Source organism: Rhipicephalus microplus, chromosome 5 (genome assembly GCF_043290135.1).
Source record: "Rhipicephalus microplus isolate Deutch F79 chromosome 5, USDA_Rmic, whole genome shotgun sequence".
Lineage (NCBI taxonomy): Eukaryota > Metazoa > Arthropoda > Arachnida > Ixodida > Ixodidae > Rhipicephalus > Rhipicephalus microplus.
Window position 1 is genome coordinate 218,466,073 of NC_134704.1, and position 17,233 is coordinate 218,483,305.

At 45.2% G+C, this 17,233-nt stretch overlaps 1 protein-coding gene across 1 annotated transcript in view; it reads left to right on the plus strand.

The window, feature by feature from the left end:
- Nucleotides 1-17,233, plus strand: part of LOC119173520 (BTB/POZ domain-containing protein 2) — a 126,255-nt gene that overhangs the window by 52,625 nt on the left and 56,397 nt on the right. The window contains exon 3 of the mRNA XM_037424322.2: nt 11,922-11,989. Within this exon, the coding sequence (XP_037280219.1) occupies nt 11,922-11,989 (68 nt within the window). The remainder of the gene's footprint in view (nt 1-11,921; nt 11,990-17,233) is intronic.

The window sequence follows — 17,233 nt, forward strand, 5'->3', positions numbered from 1 at the left end:
GTGCTCAGATTGGCAAATGTCATTAAACGTTGATAAGTGCAATCAAATGACCTTCACTCGAAAGCGCTCACTCTCAACATTTCAGTATTTCCTTGATAGTAGCCCTCTAAGACCTACTTCATCTTATAAGTATCTAGGCATCCATCTGGCATCGAACCTTTCTTGGGCTAGTCATATCAACAAGATTACTGCTGACGCGTCACGAACGCTTGGTTACCTAAAACGCAACCTTCGTGATGCACCTCCTACCACACGCAAGCTCGCTTACCAAACACTCGTGCGCCCTAAACTCGAATACGCTTCTTCTATATGGTCACCTGACCAAGATTATCTATCCCGAAGCCTGGAATCGGTTCAAAACCGCGCTGCTCGCTTTATCACCGGTAACTACAGCAGGCATTCTAGTGTAACTAAAATCAAGCAGTCGCTCTCTCTTTCCTCTCTCGCCTCCCGCAGAAACATTTCTCTTTTATGTCTGTTGCACAGAATCATCAACAGCAAGCACAGTTTTTTCTTGCCACTTCTCAAACCTCATCGATATTCCCGTCGTTTGCAGCATAACCTCAGTTTTCAGCGTCTATACGGGCACACTAACGCCTATAATTCATCTTCATTACCACGTGCCATTGTACTCTGGAACAATCTTCCTGAAAATATAGCAAACGTGAAAGAAACCGAGATCTTTAGAGGCTTGCTTGAAAAACTGCCTCTTGAACTCTAGTTGTGTGCGCCTTACCTATTGTACTCCTGCTAGTTTCTGATTCTTAACGCGGTCGCCTCTTACACTGTAACGCTTCTTGTATTATATAGTTATGTTGTATCGTTTGGAATTGTATAACGTTATTGTTTGCTATTTCTCTCATCTGTATCTTTTTTGCGCAGCCAAGTGCTTTTTGGCTTTTATAGAAAAATATTTCACAATTTTGTATTGTATACTTGCGTATTATCGTTCCGAATTATATAATGTTATTGTTTGCTGCTTCTTTCGTTCTTTTCTATTTTTACGCAGCCAGACTTTTGCATATGTATATATTTTCATCGCTCTTTGAAAATCAAAATGTACCCCCCCCTCACGCAATGTTCCCTCGTGGAACCCGTGAGGTACTTGTATAAATAAAAAAAATAAATAAACGCGCATGATTGGACCCATGTAGAGGTCTCTTGTCCCCAAGGAAGAGAGTGAGGGGACACGAGGGGGATTTAAGCGCAGGATTTCACCCTGCTAGGCAGTCTGGTCGCTGACCAACATGGTTTAGAAGCAGATCAACAAGTATCTCTTCTAGAAGTTTTTAGTGTGGCTCTGTCTCGGCTGGCCACCTAAACTTAGCCGTTCGTCTAGTTGTGATGCGATATTAACGTCTGCAACGTAGACATCGGGACTTCGCCTCGAGTTAGCTCAACTTGCCCGAGGTCACTTTCAAGCACTAGCCTCCCGGAGCCACCAGCGTTGCAACACCGCCGACATCGCAGTCGTGCCAGAACTCTCTTCGACTTCTCGCATCCAATCGTCGGGGACGCAACGCTGCCGGTCAGCACACGTATGCCTTCACCTGTTTATATCCTCGAACTTTCTCCTCCGTAGTTCTATTGTTGTTAGTTTGTGTAGTTTGTAATAGTTCTCTCTCGTAAGCTGATTTATTGTTTCTTTATATGTATTTTTTTAGATGTATCAAGTGTTGATGTATTTTGTTAGTTGTATTGAAGTGTTGTACTAGATCCCGTGTGCTGTAATATCACTAGAGTAAAGTTTGTTTTGTTTTCTCACGTGTCTGATCTCTTCACTGTCTCTGCTTGCGTACGGAACGAACTAACCTGCTGTCATTCCCGTCGACAACTTCGCGCTGGCGATGCTAAAGTGGCAGTTTGTAACAGTCTTCAAGAGTAATAGATGGATGATTTATGCACTTCCTATTGGATCGAAAGAAAAACGGTTCGGCTATTTCGCGCGTGCGTTGATCAACATGTCTATATTTGATAATTATTTAGGCCAAACTGCCCCGTTTGGCCTATGTATTCGCAGCCACAAGACAGGGGAAGGGCATAAACCATACCAGTAGCACAAGGTGCATATTTGTGAGCGTGATTAGAGACACATTTGTTTCCTATCTTTGGCTGCTGACAGAACTCTCCATCCACCAAAGCACACACATTACCCAGTTTATTATGTGCTGAGAAATTGTTTTCGCCATAACGAGCACCAATGTTATTTAAACCATCTGCGGTTCTGTGTTGTTATGCCTGCGAGGCCACAGCGGACGTCCATGCCTCTGAAAAAGGCAATCTGTGTCAAAGCCAGCCCGCGAGCCCGCCTGACGCGAACAACTCAACGGCGTCAACACGCGACGGTGCCTTTCTGGCGCGCACGTGCAGTGAGTCACTCGAGCAGCCCGTCGAGCCAGCCACCGGCGCCTTCCTGTCTGGCGGGTCTGACTCAATGCCTGGCGACGTCACTCATCCTTGGGTGCAGCCACCTACAGCGCAGCCTCTCCAGATTCGATGAGAAAGAATGACGCGGCCCAGCGGCGACCCCATTGGAGGAGTCTGACTTCTTGATCAGCGGCACTTCTGGTTGGACATTTGTTTACTCAAAGAATCCACCCGGTGCATATAAAAGAAGCCCTGCGGTGCTTCGCGAGCAGCAGTCCTATGTGAGAGCAGACATGTGTGTCGCAGTTGAGCTATGTGTTAGCAGACCCATTTGAGAGTAGAGCTATGTGTTAGAGAGGTCTCTGTCGGCCCCAGTGCCGAATTTGTAACGCCTCTGTATATATGCTGTACATAAACCTTGTTTAACTCACCGTCATCTCGTCCGCTCGTCTATCAGCTCTGCGCAGAAGCAGTCGCGAGCTGAGAAACCTACGCTACCAAACGACTGGTGACCTTCCCTGCAAAGTTCGAAGCAGTGGCGCCTTCGGGACCGTGTTGGCGTCGCCGTCTTTCGAAACAGTGGTTGCAGCGGTGAGATTTCGAGGCGCCCTTCGTAACGTCGTCGGAGGCGCGCTTCGCAACAGTGTGTGTGGGATAACTGCATGCCTCTTTTTCTTGATAACTTCTGGAGTACTAGAATCACTGCGATGAAACTTCTCGTCCTTTGATATAAGTTTTTCTGACATGGAGCAAATCACGTCATTCAGAAAGCCAGAATTAGCAAGGCAAGAAACCTACGTGGAAAATGCATGCATTATAAGGTGCTCGCACTATATCTCGTGAGCGGCTTCCAGCACAGTTGAGTCAACGCCTTTCTTTATGCCTTTTGAGTGGCCAGAATTAAAATCCAAGATCGGCTTTATGGATCTAAGTTGGTATTGCCAACAAACTTGATCCTTGACGAAAGCCAGTCTTAAATTGAGGAATTTAAGCTCGTCGTTTTTTGGCAGTTCCTAAGTGAAATGCAGACCCGTCCTATATTCCTTAAAAACCTTCAAAATATTAAGAGCCAGTACAGAGCAAATGTTAGTGTTCAGTAGAGCTAGAAAGTCATGGAAATATCGAACAATGTGCGACGTTAACCCATTCATATGCTTTTACAGCTGCCTGTCTACAAACCCAAGAAAAGTTATTGCTAATTACAAGGGCTACACATGATCCAATGCAGATGCCAGATTTTTGGACAAAATTGTTTCCCTTCCAAGACACGACTTAATTGAGGTACGCCTGCACGAGCTCTAGAAATGACGAAGATGCCACACTGGCTCTGAAATAGCAATTCATCGCTATGATGAGTGGGTGACGAGTCGACCTCCGAAGATCCACTCTTGTCACCGTGGTCTCAGAGTTTCCATCAGCGCCTAATCTGAGATCGCCTCGGAAGTGACAAAAAAAGAAAGAGAAAAAAGCAAAACTGGACGTTGTTGGGGGATATAAACTGCGTACAAACTATGCACGCACACACGGTGTCAAAAATGAAGAGGGAACGACATGGATACCGTGGAAAACTACTTGGGAAAGTGCTCTCCATATGCAGGACGGCCCCACATATGTGACACTAACTAAATGCGTGACACTGCCAACTGAAAAGTAGCTTCTTTTTTTTTCTTTTGGATTTGGGGGGAGGGGAAGGGTAGGCACATCCATGCATGCGCCCTCGGCAGCAAGAACGGTGGCTCAAAGGACGCAGGGCCGCCTGCCTGCCTCGCACACCCGCATGCAATAACGAGCACTCGCTCTCACCTGGGAGTTGCCAGGGCCACGAGTGCGCCACTGCCGCCTCTTCGCGCTTCATTAGCAGCGGGTCAACTGCAAAAGATGCTTGTGCCAAAAATGACTACATCCGTGCCAAATTCTTAGATTGTCCATGGCAAAAATTTGGTAAATCAAGGTTGTCTTTTGCTGTTACTTTGTTACATAGAGGTCGCAAATGCGTCTCTCGTAATGGTATGGTGGTTTTGGGACAATAAACCCCATATATCAATCACTAGACGTCGCAAGTACATGTGCTTCTCTGTAGTAATGGCGGGGAATCTAAAAACTTTGTTATATCGAGGACTATGTTATATGGAGGTTTGTTATAAGCAGGTTTAATTGTATGTGCATTAAACCAGGGAGCATCATTAAGCACCACCTTTTGCCATTGTAGCGAGTGCCGAACACTCATTCTTGCCTGTTTGGCATAATCTAGCTGCAGTCTTGTTATAAGCTCGCGTACTACTTGACACCCGACAGGCAAGCATGAGTGTTCCACACTCGCCGCCATGGCAACAGGTGGTTCTGACTGATGCTCCCTTACTTTCAATGCACGTATGTACCCTATAAAGAGAACAAGTGTGGAGCATTGGACGCGTTATTCGAATGTCGCACATTCGGATCCTCCCGGTGGCAAGTTATCTTTTCGTCCACTTTTCTTTTTTCATATTTAGATCCCCTATGTTTTCCCTGGCATTATTGTCCGCTAGTTCTCTATAATATTCTGTCTAACAAAGAAAACGAGCCTTTAAATGTACATTTTTTTTTTTCACAGTACAACGTAATATTTTGGCGTCCACTGCACAGGATGAGGCTTTCCTCTGTGCACAGGTACATACCAAACGTTATGGAAACATTGATGTTAGTTGAGAAAAAGGGAGTACCGTATTTACTCGCGTAATGAACCCACCTTTTTTTAGAAAAGTTCACACCGATTTGGGGGAAGGGTCCATTACGTGAGAGAAAAAAAGTCACGGAAGTTACAACAGCGAAGATATCACAGGACGGCTTTGCTTGTTTGGGCCGTAAAATGCGCGACAAATCTTTTTTGTAGCCCGAATCTATTTTTGTTTCCTCTCGCAATGAAAGTACACAGATCAACGCTGAAATGTCGTCCAGCCGCTCGGTTCTAATGCGCCAGCGCATGCTGTTTGTAACCAGCCGTGTCACTGCAAGGGTAAGTCAATGAATGCGATAGCAACAACTTAGAATGAAACGCTGAAAAGGGCTAGCAGATTGAAATGTGAATGGCGCGGTTTATGCACACATGACGCACGAAAACAACACACACAGGATAAGAGTGAACTGACAATGTTCACTGCTCGATGCCTAAAGCCCTGTTTCAACAAAAACGACGCCCTAAAGGTAATCACAGCTACAGATGAGAGCAAACAAGTATGTGTCTCAGTTATTACTTCGCTGTGTTTGAAAAGCACGCTCATTTTACAAATGGAGCCTCTCCAGCAAGCAAAGTGATCTTCGCGCGCCTGGAACTGAACACAATCGCCCTGGTTAAAGCGACGCGCAGTTCTTCTTACCGAAGGATAAGCGCTTGCGCATAAGCATCTACCCCATCCCCCCTAACCCATCCGCGGGGCAAAGAACGCACTGGAGATAAGAGCGTGTCAGCGGATCCGGACGAGCTCTGGGCACCTAGCATGGGCAGCTTTTTTTTTCTTGAGTTTTTATATATATAGACACATATACATATACGGTGAGCGATGCCGACATCAGCAGCAAAACCCAGCCGAGAGTGACCATATAATTCCTATCGCAATAAAACGCAGCGTCAGATGGCAACGCACAAACGTTACAGGTGCACAACGCGCCGTAGCCACGGTGGGTGCGACTGCGCTTTGCATGGCCTTCGAGATGGCGATCGCGCGGTGTGTTTCATGCCATGCGCGTGCCAGTTTTAAAAGCCAAGCGCTTTGTATTTGTGCAGCAGTGCTTGCGTGGCGCTATCAGAAGAGTTTTCTTAGAGTTACTCTATATGATACCTTTAGGTAGCAGAGCTGCGCCACTGATAGAACTCGCCGCTAGCGCCCATTCGTCCAGTGCATTCGTGTGCGCAAAAAGCCAACTTCACAGCCATGCGGGTTCTGGCAACCGCCACGCCACTGGCACCACCCCCACTGCTACCCAAGCAGTCCGGCGATGAGATCCCGCTGAGTACTACTTCGTGTTGTGATTGTGTTTTGCGTTGTCCATTTTTAGTGGACGTCAGTATTAGAGGTGTCTGTGCAGCGCTGTGACTGAGTGCTGCGTTTTTGCCACAAGCACAGGATGCCACAACTACATATAGATATGCTGAAAATTCTTTTTTCTTGTGCTACTTGTAAAACACGGAAGGACAGGTGTAGCAATTGCTTTGTCGAGCCACCTGCTTAATCGTTTAAAGCCATGTCGCAAATTGTGTACACGATTCTCAACAAGTTATGTCAAGGCTTCCTTGTTTGCTATTTCAAAACAAAAATATCTCTCTATGGTGACTTCCATCGGACAAGCTATAGTACTAGTAATATCTAAGACCATTAATATTGGAGCTTTCCATTTTTTTCTTCTTCAAAGTGAAAGTCATTGCGCCAGTGACATGTTAAGAACGAGTGAGAAAACGCAGGGAGTTACTGAGCTGCATTGGTTCCTACATTAGGAAGGGGTCAGCGATGTTCGAAATGATAGGTTGAGGGAAGGTTCGATTTAAAAAAAAGTAAACTATATTGTATCAAAGTTTCAAGTGAATCCGCAGTCGCTACATGTAGAAGGAAACACGGTTAGGTGCAAGAGCTCGCTCGGATGCACCCGCCACTTGTGTCTCAGCTCACTCTCCTCCCTCTGGCGATGCGTTGCTACAGGTTCCCGGCTCACAAGCTCACTTTCGTTCTTTTTTAATATTCGCCGAATCAAAGCCACATCGCAACAGAGCAAGCGGATGTGCTCTGGGCTCGTGTGGGGTTTCTTGTATGGACGACAAGATGCTTCCAGTGAACTCGGCCGTGTGAACGCCAGTGCTGCTGACAAAAGGGGTTGCTGTCCTGCATGAGATGGACATCTCAGGGGGCAAGATGATGGACCTATGCACAACTCTGCTACCTAAAGGTAGCATATACAGTAACTCTAAGTTTTCTCCTGCATTCAACAGATGGCACTTTGCCATAAAAGGCGCGACTTTCAAATTTTGATTGATGTCGTCCGCGCTCGCGCTGCTCAAAACTGTTTGGCATGGTTGCACAGTTATGTTTTGCCTTTTATTGCATTGTTATTTTGTGATATAATGGCTTGATTTAACGTTGCTTCGATTGTCAACGGCACTGGCTATCATACCGAAATAAGATGAATACATCACAATTTTTTTTTTTTTCAAGGCAACGGTGGGGAGTAGGTTCATTACACGAGTAAATAAGGTAGGCTTTGTCAGGGGCAGGGATGAAAAGATGGATGATAGAGCTGCAGAATATGATGAAATGATGGATGATAGAGCTGCAGAAGATGGATGATAGAGCTGCAGAAAAATAGCTGCAGAATACGTGTCCTCACAACAAGCGCAAGCTATAGCGGAAAAATGCAACCTCCAGCTACGTATAAGACTTGCCAAGCAAGACACAGCATAAGAAGACGGAACGCAGTGGGGAGCACCAATTGAAGTTATACAATCACTTCGTGCACACACTATAAATCTGCTCAAAATTCTCCTGCAGTTTAAGGATATCCGAAACGATTTAGGCGTGTACCTCAAAAGATTCGAGTGCGTTGGGACAAGCCAAGGCTCATCACAAAGGACGATCGCGTTGAGTATGTGTCTCACAGGAGAAGCCTTTGAAGTGTATGGCAGGCTGTCCCCTCAAGACTGGTTATATTAAAGCGCTGTAAAAATATCCTTGCTACAGCCAGGGGTGCAACAGCTGCACCAATTTGATACAATTCCCTTTCGTTGTGCCAAGCTGTGCCAGAACCACAAAATTTGCTGAAATTGCACCACGCTGCATCAAAGTGCTCGATTAGCCTCAAGATTATCTAAAGTGCGTTAATTTTAGCAAGAAATAGAGGCCACATTGACCACTTCCACTTTGTGTCATCAATCGAACTAATTGGCAGACAGCAAGAAATAGAGGCCACATTGACCACTTCCACTTTGTGTCATCAATCGAACTAATTGGCAGACCCTAACCATAAAACACGGTATATGTTATATACTCATTAGGTCAGGACACTCGTGAATCGCCATCGACCAGATAAAGTATAAGAGGAAGTAACATTGCTGTGCGCCCATCGGTTCGCAGACCATAGCGGATACCGATCGGTTTGTCAACGAACTATCAAGGCAAAAAAAGAAAAAAAAAACATTGCCGCAGCCACCAGGGATTTGCGGAAAATATGAATTTCCCAGGCAGCAAACGCGGGTATGGCATATTAAGAACGTATGCTGCTTTTTCTGCTCGCCAACAAAGTCGATGTTTTGTGAATGTCGTCATTGCCAGCCATCATGTTTGTTGCCATAGCAGCTACACATAAATTTGTTTTTCTGGCGATGGACATCAGTCTCCGGGCCAACGGGCGTGAGCCATTGTTACTTTATCTGGTCGAACGCACCTTGCAAGCAAGCCGAGAAGTTGGGCGTTGAACCTAACCCCACCGTCAAGAAAAAAAAAAGTGTAGGTGGGGGTGGTGTAGCGGTTTAAAAATTTCATGGCCTTGTTCTAAACCGCGTGGAACGCTGCTTAAGCCACCTTCGCCGCAGTACACTGGTGTCCAGCGAAAAAGTGTCTTGCGATATCGAAGGGGCTGTTAGTACTAATCAGGGAACGCAGCACATTTTGTTAAATTACTCATGCGTGTATGTGTCGCATAATTGTGAGTACTAGTGTGATCGCTGGAGTCTAAAAGAGTTGCTCGCAATCATTTAGAGCAGTGAAGGGCACTTCTGCTGCCCCTCCAAAGAAAACCTTGTGGGCCATTTTTTTCTTTCGCCATCCCTACTCCTCGGTTTTATGAACCTCCTGAATTCCAAGGTTGCCAACTCGGCAGAGCCACATTTGAATTCACAGAGTATTAAAGGGTTCCGCAGGCACAGCAAATGCTAATGTAGACTTCATTGTTTAGCAGTGCTTCATAGCAGTCCTTCATAGCAGTGCTTATGTTCAGTATACACAAGTAAGGTGGATTGAATGTTTTGTACATATATTTCCTTTAAATGTAAGCCTTCTTTATCATACTGCTCTAAATTTGGTCTTTCATAAGAAAATTCTATTCGGTAGCCTGCTCCAAATTTGGGTTTTGCTGCTCTAAAAATTGCTCCAAATTACATTTTGGCTGTTGCATACCTGTACAGCGTTTTCGCTTCACAGCAAAAAGATATCGCGAGCATTTTCGTGCCTCAAAACCTGAAAGTGGGAGACAGCTATGCAGCATGTTTTCCAGATCAATGGGTAGTTCGACCCACACTGTTTGACCGGTTGTTGAGCAAAACCGGAAAAGTGAGGGCATCATCTAGGACTTTTATCAGCTTCATGGTGCTCTGGGCATGCCTAAAATGAACAGGCACACCTCATCGTCGTCGGTTTGTGGCAAAGTCTAGCATTTTCATGGCAGTAGCTTCTAGTTTTCAATTCTTGGTGGGATTTGTGCGGCATTTTTTATGCTGAAGCTTTCAGTGGGCATTCCTTTAGTGTGCCTTGGGTAATCACTGCCTAAGCATCACGTGTCTTTCTTTTTAACACAAAAGTGTTCTTTGCCGGGGCCGACCACAGCTCCGCTGACGTACTTCCGTTACGGAAGTGATGTTGAAAACTATATACTAAGAAATTGCAAAGACAAAATCAAAAGGCAAACATCTGTCACACGGAATTGAACCCTAACTTCTTTATCCTCAGCAAGCGGCGCTAACATCAAGCCATTTATGTATACTGTACATGGTATGGGAGTCCTCAGAGCTTTGAAACTTTAGCGCCTTTTTGTTATCATTGGCAAAAAGGCGTGACGGGCTCGTGTTCGACGAGCTCTCAAGGTTGCCACCTCCACGAAGCGCCTCCCCCACGGTCCCGTGGAGCGTGGTCTCTCATGTGCGTGTGCTTATCAGACTAGTAATTATGGAGAAGATGGAGGGCACTTCTCACGCAGGGCTGCGTTTATGAAAGGAGCGCGCTGGTGACACACGACACGGGAAGATTTGTGACAGTTGTTAGTCCGCGCTCATCCTCAGTATGCTAATTTCATGCATGCTTTCTGCTTGAGGTGTATGCAGCAAGTTTCGAGCTGCTTGTTTTTCCCAACGTCACTTCCAAATTTGTTGCTGTTCTTGAAACAATGCACAATAAATGCTCAACTTCCTCTGCAAAGACACGTTTAACTTTCGTGTTACACTGATTCCTATATAGAGGGATCAACCACGTTTTTTTAATGGGACAGTAACATAAACCATTGATTGCTCATGTGTTTTATTGCACATCAGTTACATGTGGAGAGGTCAAACCACCACAGCATCCGTGTATGCCATCCGTGTATGACATGTTAAACTCTCAACAAAAGTGCATTTCACACTGGAGTCATTAGGTATTGCACTGAACAGTTACACACCAGAAGCATTGAAAGAACTGTCACCATGTTTTATATTTCAAGTAGCCACTTTACATATTTTTATATATATATATATATCACCATGTTTTATATATAAATATGTATATCTTTTATATATATATATATATATATATATATTACCGCTTTATATATATCACCACGTTTTATATTTCAAGAGTGGAAGCCAGCATACACTCAATAACGTCACATCGAGATGTTGATAGTACGCCCCTTTCTTTCTTTCTGTGTTTTACATTGCAGGCCTATCGACCGTGCCGACAATGACTTCAATGGCTTATGCAAACTGTGCCATTTCATATTACTTCGAGCTTGAGCACCTAAACACAAACAGCGGAGTTCATTCTCGAACAAACACCGCCACTAGTGATAACGCTCAAATGGTCTCTGCTGCATGTATATATACTGATGTGCCTGGCTGCAGATCAGATTATATACGGCCGACGCTCTGTATGCCACTATCAGTGCCAGTATGTATCGCTGTAGTCTGACTTTTTGTTTCGCGGGATCAAATCCCGGCTGTGGCGGCTGCATTTCCGATGGAGGCGGAAATGTTGTAGGCCCGTGTACTCAGATTTGGGTGCACGTTAAAGAACCCCAGGTGGTCGAAATTTCCGGAGCCCTCCACTACGGCATCTCTTATAATCATATAGTGGTTTTGGGACGTTAAACCCCACAAATCAATCAATGATCAACTTTTCGTTTACCAGCCACAAATTTGGTCAAATAAACAGTTTCATTGTGGACACAGAGACGCCTTCCTTCATCAACGCGACGACCATGTGACGATGGGTTTGCTGTGAAAAGGGGCTGCGGCGTGTTTTTTGGTGCGTAGCCTTCATTACAGCATCTCATGCTTGCAATGCTTATTTGCGTAAGTATCACAGCACTCGCACTGAAGCTGTATTAATTGCTGGTTGATCTCTTAGTGCAAAGGCACAAAGTCGATTCTTTTCAGTGATATAAACTGCATGTTCGAGTCTCCTGGATATTTGAAACTTCTAGAATACACGGATTTCAAATGAAATACCAATGTTACAAAGGCAATATTCGACTGGTATTCAATATGCACACCTTTGGTAAGAGTAAATTACTGATTTCATCAGCTTCATTTTGTCAAGGTTCTTCGCACTCTTTTCCTGATCCAGTGCCTTTCAAGTTCACTGCACCACCTGTGGAAAGTGCCCCCAGGCCAAATACCCCTACACCACAGTTGGTAAGTGGTTTGCACAAATAGACTCTCCAGCCACATGTATTCCTTATGCTTTCACTATTAAAAACTGCCAGGTCTGTACAAATTCTGCATGTCAGTAATGCATTTTGTGCTAGTGTAGCGGCCTTTTTATACTTGCCAACTCTTCCGATTTTCTCTCAAAATGTTCGAATTTCGACTGTGCTTACGATTTTCTGAATCTTGCCTGAAATTTTATGGAAAATATTTCATTTGTGATAAAAAGTGAAATTAGTAAAGCAGCGTGGCCTCCGCGATTGGCTACGGCACATTGCCAACTTGCCCCATGATCCCACGCTTCATAATCTTAGTAGTCTGTCATTGTCTTCTGCTACTGCTTGCCAATTTAGCTGCAGCTGGCAAGTTTTGCAAGCAGTAAACGTGTCTGAGTGCTTCTGCTGCATTATTTTCTCAAGAAATGCTGCTCAAGATCAAGGCATCCACATCGGCAGCTCCAGGTTGTTGCTTGTCTTTGATATTGTCATGGACTTAGCGCTCATGAACGTATTCATGGTAGATGAAGAAAGTGCTTAACAGTGCAAACGACAAAAGGGGATAGAAGAGATGAAAACAGAGCACTCATAAAGGCAAATCATGTGCAAAGTATCACTCTCTGTTGTGATATTAGCCTTGAACCTATTGGTGTTGAAGCTGAGAGGGCAAAAGAAGCACTATTTTCTGCAGTGAGGCAGGTGTGTAAGTATGCATCCTTGGAGGAAGATTATGTGAAAAGGTATCAGTGTGTTGTGGTGGCGCAGTCTGACAGCTTTCCTGCGTATGCTCTTGCCTCATTGATCACTCCTTCTGTGTCATTCCTGCCGACAAAGAGAGCAGTTCCAAGTTTTGTTGTCTTCTCGCGCAGTTGTTTCAATAATGAAGTATGCAAAGCGAGTTTTTCGAGGAGCACAAGGACTTTTCCCTGGCTAAAGTCAAGTCGGAAGACTCGAAAATACGCTAATATTTATCTCTCGAAAAATTGTTAAAAACTATCAAAAAAAGTTAATGATTGTTATGAAATCATTTCCTTAGTGTTAAGACATGCAAAGCTGATTGAGTGGAACCACATTGATATTGTCACGCGCTAGAGGCTCAAATAAAGGTACTAATAGACACAACTGCCAAAATTGAAAGTAAACATTCGACAGAAGTCTGTCTGGTTGGGTATGAAACTGGGAGATGATTTAGACGCCAACCAAAAGTTTTGAAGAAACCCGACGTTTCGGAACCGACTTGGTTTCTTCCTCAGGGGTGACTGCGGAGGCTACGTAGCAGCGTTGTCTTTAAAGCACTCGCGGGGTGGCTAATGACCCCTCTCTCTCTTTCTCGTTTTGCCGTCGAGCGCAGTCCGTGTGAATACACTGAGGGAAGGCTTCCGAGAGAGCGGTTGATATTATGGGCTGTCCTCTATATGTGCCACGAATCGAGTAACAACCTTCTCCTCCAGTTCAGCTCGCTTTCAAGGATAGCTGTCGCCTTGAAATTTATTTTGTGGTCCAACATCTCAGCATGTTCGGCAACGACGCTGCGCTCTTTGTAAAACTTCTGCACATTGTTGACGTGGTACTTCAGACACAAAGAAGGACGTCTCTGGCTGACGTGGGTTGCTCGTCTTCGTCTTCATTGTTCACTGGCACAAAACACCAGGTGGCATCACTCCCCTTCTCAGGAGAGTATTGACCTGATGCTCAAACAAAAAGCGTACAAAGCAGTTGGTCAAAGTAGGCAACATAAACAAACTGGCACTCGACAGAAAATGCGTTCTGAGGCCGGCAATCAGAAATAAATGGCATTCACTGTTCGTATGAAGAATTCCCTGCCACACGAAGAAAATTTGAATCATCGCGTAAAGCATGGCTTTAGGCGGACGTCATGTACTGTGTGGTAACCTGCGCTGGGACGATGGCGAGCCTCTGTCTGGAACCACTTCGTAGTTCACCTCACTCACACGTCTGAGTAGTTTGTGAGGTCCAAAGTACCTCCTCAAGAGTTTCTCGCTGAGACCTCGCCGCCTTGTCGGTGTCCAAACAAAAACCTGGGCGCCAGGTTCATAGTCAATTTCTCAATCATGGATGTTCTACCGCTGTGCATCTGCACACTGTTGCGTTCTGATGTGCACACGGGCCAGTTGACGCGTTTCCTCATCTCGCTAAATACATACCTGCAAAGTCTCCCAGATTTTGACCGTTTCTTGCGTTTGTACAGTCTTCGTAAAAATCTCCCGGAAATTGAAGTTTCTGTGCGTGATCTGGCCGTGTAGACGAAAATGCAGGTCAAGTCAATCTAGACTTTTTGAAAACTCATCGCAGTGATGTGAAACTGAGAGATGCGAATTCGCAAAATTTTTCAGCCAAACTCCACTCTGTTCATTGGGCCACAAAATTCCTAATTGTGGCAAGTTGTATGAACTTCAGTACCAAAACCGTCGAACGAAGCCCGAGAGCAGCGTGCTTGAAGCTTCAGAAGTACGAGCACGACCAGTGCACGCACAGTCTTCTACAGCGCGTGTGGCTGTCATTGCCACAACCGGTGTAGACGAAACTGCAGTCGTTCTTGACACAATCATGTATGACAGCGACCTAACTGACAGAACTCCAAAAGTGTGCACGCGTCTAACGCTCGAGCAGTCAATGCAACGCTGCTTTCCACAAACGCTGTGGACAATACCACGGCAGATAGGATCATAGATTGCATAAAACAACGTAGTCTTGAAGGCACGTGCGCAGCCAAGGCACGTGGATTGAGAACGGAACTACCCTATGCCACACGTGCCGTGCACAAAACTGCTGTCGTGGCTTCGCGATAGCGATCTAAGAGCGAGTGCACTTGCCGTCCACAAGCCAACTTCCTCTGACACCGCTTTCTCCTTGTGCCCCATGCTCATAGTAGGATTTCCAGCATGCTCCTGTTTTATTTTTGATAACTGGATGTCAAGTTTGTCGCGTGATGCTCACACCTGGTTTCCTTTTTTTTTTTCTGCATGTTTGCCACGATGCAATCCAATTAAATCCTGGAATCCAGTGTACTGGACATGAAAACATTCTCGCATTGTAAGAAAACTATTCGTTACAACACCTACCTTTTTTCAGCATTGTACAAAAGGACGTCAGTCATCTCGCATGATTTAAATTTCATCAATTGGGCGAAGAAAGCCTCTAAAACAATTTCGTGCCCTTAACCACACCTTGCGAATAGTTTTTGTCGTGCATGACGCCCGTATTCTAAGGCGCCATTATCAGAAAGTGGGGCTGAAGGAGGGAAAACATTCAAAACTATATTGCTTGCCTCTTGCAGAAGCTGCAAACATGGTTCCAGCATTAATCGTGGGTCTGCTTGCTTTTCTACGCGCCTTTTTTTGGTATGTCCAGTACTGAGTATGCTAATTTCATGCATGCTTTCTGCTTGAGGTATATGCAGCAAGTTTCGAGCTGCTTGTTTTTCCCAACGTCACTTCCAAATTTGTTGCTGTTCTTGACAGTCATAGTGGACTAGCCAACCCTCAACATCCTCATGGGCAGCACTATGAAAGGAATTTGGTGTTAGCAGTTTCGACAGCGTAGAAGTAAATGACTGCGAGGCATTCTTTCTCTGATATGGCATAGTTAGATTCTGCGTAAGAGAAGAGTGTGGCTTGCATAGGATATTACCTACTACTAAGATAGCTCCAAGACCGATATTGCTGGCATCAGTGCCTACTTCTGTGTCACTATCTTCATCGAAATGGCCGAGCACACGAGGGAAAGATAGCCCGTGTTGTAGTTCATCAAGGGCAGTCTGCTGTTCATCAGCCTAGAGAAGTGGTGTGTCATCACGCGTGAGGAGTCATAGTGGCTTCGCAATCTTGGAGAAATTTTCAATAAAGTGCCGGTAATATGCGCACAGACCCAAAAGTCATCGAAGACTTTTTTTGTCAGTTGGAGCTGGAAAAGCGATGATGGCAGCAGTCTCGTTAGGATCAGGTTGAACACCAGCGGCGTTTATGATGTGACCAAGAAGCTTTAGTTCACCGTAGCCGAAATGACATTTCTCAGGTTTGAGTGTGAGATCAACTCATTGAATGGCTTCGAGTGCATTCTGTAGGCGACGAATATGTTCGTCCAACGTTCCCGAAAATACAACGATGTCATCGAGCTACACGAGACAGCTTTTCCACTTGAAGTCAGCAAGGATGGTATCCATCATTCGCTGGAATGTGGCTGTAGCAGAACCGAACCTGAAAGGGAGCACTATGAATTTGTAAAGACTGTCCGGAGTTACAAAAGCGTTTTTTTCTCTGTCACGTACGTCGTTCTCTATTTGCCAATAACCACTTCTCAAGTCGATGGAGAAAAAATACTTCGCGCGCCGCAGCCTGTCTAGAGAATTATGGACTCTGGGCAATGGCTACATGTCTTTCTTTGTGACACTGTTCAACTTCTTGTAGTCGACACAAAAGCGAAGTGTGCTATCTTTATTTTTCACAAGAACAAATGGTGACGACCAGGGGCAGTGTAAACGCTTCATCACACCATCCTGAAGTATTTCCTTAACCTGTGTTTAAATCGAATGCGTTCGATTGGAGAAAGACGATAAGGCTGCTGCCGTATGAGGTGTGCGTTGTCGTAGGTGATAATACGGTGTTTTGTTATGGATATTTGACGTATCTTTGAAGAACGTGCATGTGCATTGTAAATAAAAATAAATAAAGCATGTGTCGAATTTCAGCAGCAGCTCGCTCAAACGCTGCTTGTTCGCTCCAGAAAGCGTTGGACTGCGGAGAGGTGCTTCAGCAGTGCTGATGGCCTCGGCAGCAAAACAGTCGGTGACATTGGCGACTTGGTCGGCGTAGGCGATGACAGTTCCAGGGTTCAGGGAAAAAATGTCGATGCTCTTAGCTGAAGTTTGTGACAAGAACGCCGCAGTAATCATCACGAAGGTTAACTAAGCTTCCCACTACACAGACACCTTCGGACAGCAAGAGCGAGTGATTTCTTTCCATGACTGCTTCACCGTGCATAACTCTGTCACACGCCAGCTGAACCGCGACACTTGCACTGGGTGCTAACTTGATAGTGTCGTCAACAATGCGAAGAGACACTCGAGGTTGTCAGGGGTCCACATCAGCTGCTGTGGGGTTTGGGGTCAAGAACATGACCAGATGTCATCGAATGTGAAATATGCCACCGTGCTGCCTGAGAAAATTTATATCAATAATTAGGTCTCAAAAGCACAACCGCGGACTTGCAATCTTGC